The 2,500-nt window shown below is 49.6% G+C and overlaps 1 protein-coding gene across 1 annotated transcript in view; it reads left to right on the top strand.

Annotated features, from left to right (window-relative positions):
- Positions 1 to 2,500, top strand: part of LOC138863767 (CUB and sushi domain-containing protein 3-like) — a 164,866-nt gene that overhangs the window by 84,428 nt on the left and 77,938 nt on the right. Inside the window, exon 8 of the mRNA XM_070128615.1 lies at positions 855 to 1,011. Coding sequence (XP_069984716.1) covers positions 855 to 1,011 — 157 coding nt within the window. The remainder of the gene's footprint in view (positions 1 to 854; positions 1,012 to 2,500) is intronic.

Below are 2,500 nucleotides of genomic sequence, written 5' to 3'. Positions count from 1 at the left end.
ACATACACACGCACGAGCACACATTCCTCTCATCCTCAGACCAACAAACGCACATAAATATTTCCTTAGAAGCTAACTTCCTTCTCCCTTCTCTCCCCCTCACTCCTCCGCCCCCTTGTCTCCCTGCCTACGCCCCCTCCTCTCTTTATCACGCTCTCCCCTCTCCTCTACCCTGTCCCCATCTCCCCTCCCCTCCCCCCCCCTCCCTCCCCCCCCCTCCCTCCCTCCCTCCCCTCCTCCCTCACTCCCTCCCCTCCCTCCTCCCTCACACTCTCCTTATTCTCTCTCACATTCCCCTCACTTCCTCCTCCTCCTCCCTCTCTCCCCCGTCCTACCCGTCTCCCCTCCACCTTCTTACCTTCTCCTCACCCTCTCCCTCCGCGAGTCCCTTATCCCTCCTTCCCTCACCCCTCCTTCTCTCTCCCTCTCTCACCCCATCTCCCTCCCGCTTCTTACTTCCTCCTCACCCTCTCCCTCCCTCTGTCTCTCACCCTATCTCCCTCACTCCTCCTTCCCTTTCCCTCCCTCACTCCTTCACCCCATCTCCCCTCATCTTTACCCCCCTCCACATCACTCTCCCCTCCATTACTCCCTCACCCCTCCTCACCTTCTCCCTCCCTCCTTCCCTCACCCCCATCTTCCCACCTTCAATTCCTCACCCCTCCTTCCCTCTCCCTCCCTCACTGCTCACCCCTCCTTCCCTCTCCCTCCCTCACTCCTCACCCCTCCTTCCCTCTCCCCCCCTCACTCCTCACCCCTCCTTCCCTCTCCCTCCCTCACTGCTCACCCCTCCTTCCCTCTCCCTCCCTCACTCCACCTCACCTTCTCACCCCCTCTTCTTTCCCTCCCCCCAGATGCTGGAGGGAACGACGGTCACCTTCTCCCACGGGGGCGAAATTCCCTCCAAACGAAGCTTCATTTCGCGGGGTTCGAACCTCACTCTCCGCTTCGACTCCTCGGAGGACACGGACAAAACCGGCTTCCTGCTCCAGTATTCGTGGGTTCTTAGGGGTGAGTGTGTGTGTGAGGTTTCTTTTTGTTTTTTTCCGTAGTTTGTTTATTGGTTTAGTAGAAAAAAAACGAAAGAAAAAAAGAGGAAAAAAAGGCATCTATATATTTATTTATATATGCGTGTTTTTTTTATTTATTATTGCCGTTATTTCTCTTTTCTTCATCCGTATACTATTCTGTTCATTTTTTTTATTCCTCTTGATTTTTTTTGCTTCACTTCATTTTTTTTTTTTTATTCATTTCACATTCTTAATAATTTCTCTTCTTTCTAAGAATTTTATTCATGTTAAATCTATCTTACTGGGCTACAAGTATGAAAAAAAAGTTCAGAAAACCCATTAATTATGAATATGAAAGTAATAATAACCATAGGAAGATGGAATCCCGTTTGGAGTAAGGAAATGGCATAGATAAGAAACGGTAGAAGTGGATAACGAGCAATTATATTTGCGGATAGTTAAGACGCCTGTTGGAGAGGTTGTTACCGTGGCGTAATAGTTGTAATCTGCTGATGAACAGGGGAGAGGCGGACGAAAGATAATCAAAGTCTTTTTCTTAATTTCTGGGTCTCCGTTTCTCGTTTACTGTTTTTTTTTTCTCGTTTCGTCTCATCTTTTCTTTTCTCTTCTCTTCTCTGCACTTCTTTTTTTTCTTTCCTTCCCCCCTCTCTCTCTCTCTCTCTCTCTCTCTCTCTCTCTCTCTCTCTCTCTCTCTCTCTCTCTCTCTCTCTCTCTCTCTCTCTCTCTCTCTCTCTCTCTCCCTCTCTCTCTCTCCCTCTCTCTCTCCCCCTCTCTCCCTCTCTCTCCCCCTCTCTCTCCCTCTCTCCCTCCCTCTCTCTCTCTCTCTCTCTCTCTCTCTCTCTCTCTCTCTCTCTCTCTCTCTCTCTCTCTCTCTCTCTCTCCCTCCCTCCCTCCCTCCCTCCCTCCCTCCCTCCCTCCCTCCCTCTCCCTCCCTCCCTCCCTCCCTCCCTCCCTCCACGCATTCCCCTCCGCATTCCCTCCACGTGTATTCCCTCTCTCTCTTATTCTCTCATTCCATCTTCTCCTATCCCTTTCTCCTCGCCCTCTCCCTTTCTCCTCGCTCTCTCCCTTTTCCCCCATCTCCTTTCCTCTCTCCCTCTCCCTTTCTTTCTCCTTCTCCCTCACCCTCTCTCTCTCTCCCTCCGTTACACATTCCTTTCCCCTCATCCCCCCCCCCCAACCCCCATTTTCATGAGTTACACCTCACACACCGGAGCTGTATCGATGGCCTCCATATTTTTTTTTTTTTTTTTTTTTAATGAACGTTTGACATTTCGAAAAACCGGGAAATATTACGCAATTGAAGGCCATTAGAGCTGCAATCTAATCCGTGTTGACAGCGCTCTGTGTGAGTAATTTGTTATTAGGTTCAGGTAGCAAATAAGGGGAAGGGGAAGGTCAGGAGTCACAAAGCGGTATGGTGTCGAAGTTGATTTTTTTATTTTTTTTATATGTTTTTTCTCTTTCTT

The sequence above is a fragment of the Penaeus vannamei genome, chromosome 13 (assembly GCF_042767895.1).
Source record: "Penaeus vannamei isolate JL-2024 chromosome 13, ASM4276789v1, whole genome shotgun sequence".
Taxonomy (NCBI): Eukaryota; Metazoa; Arthropoda; class Malacostraca; order Decapoda; family Penaeidae; genus Penaeus; species Penaeus vannamei.
The sequence above is the reverse complement of the archived record's forward strand: the minus strand, read 5'-3'. Positions and strand labels throughout refer to the sequence as shown.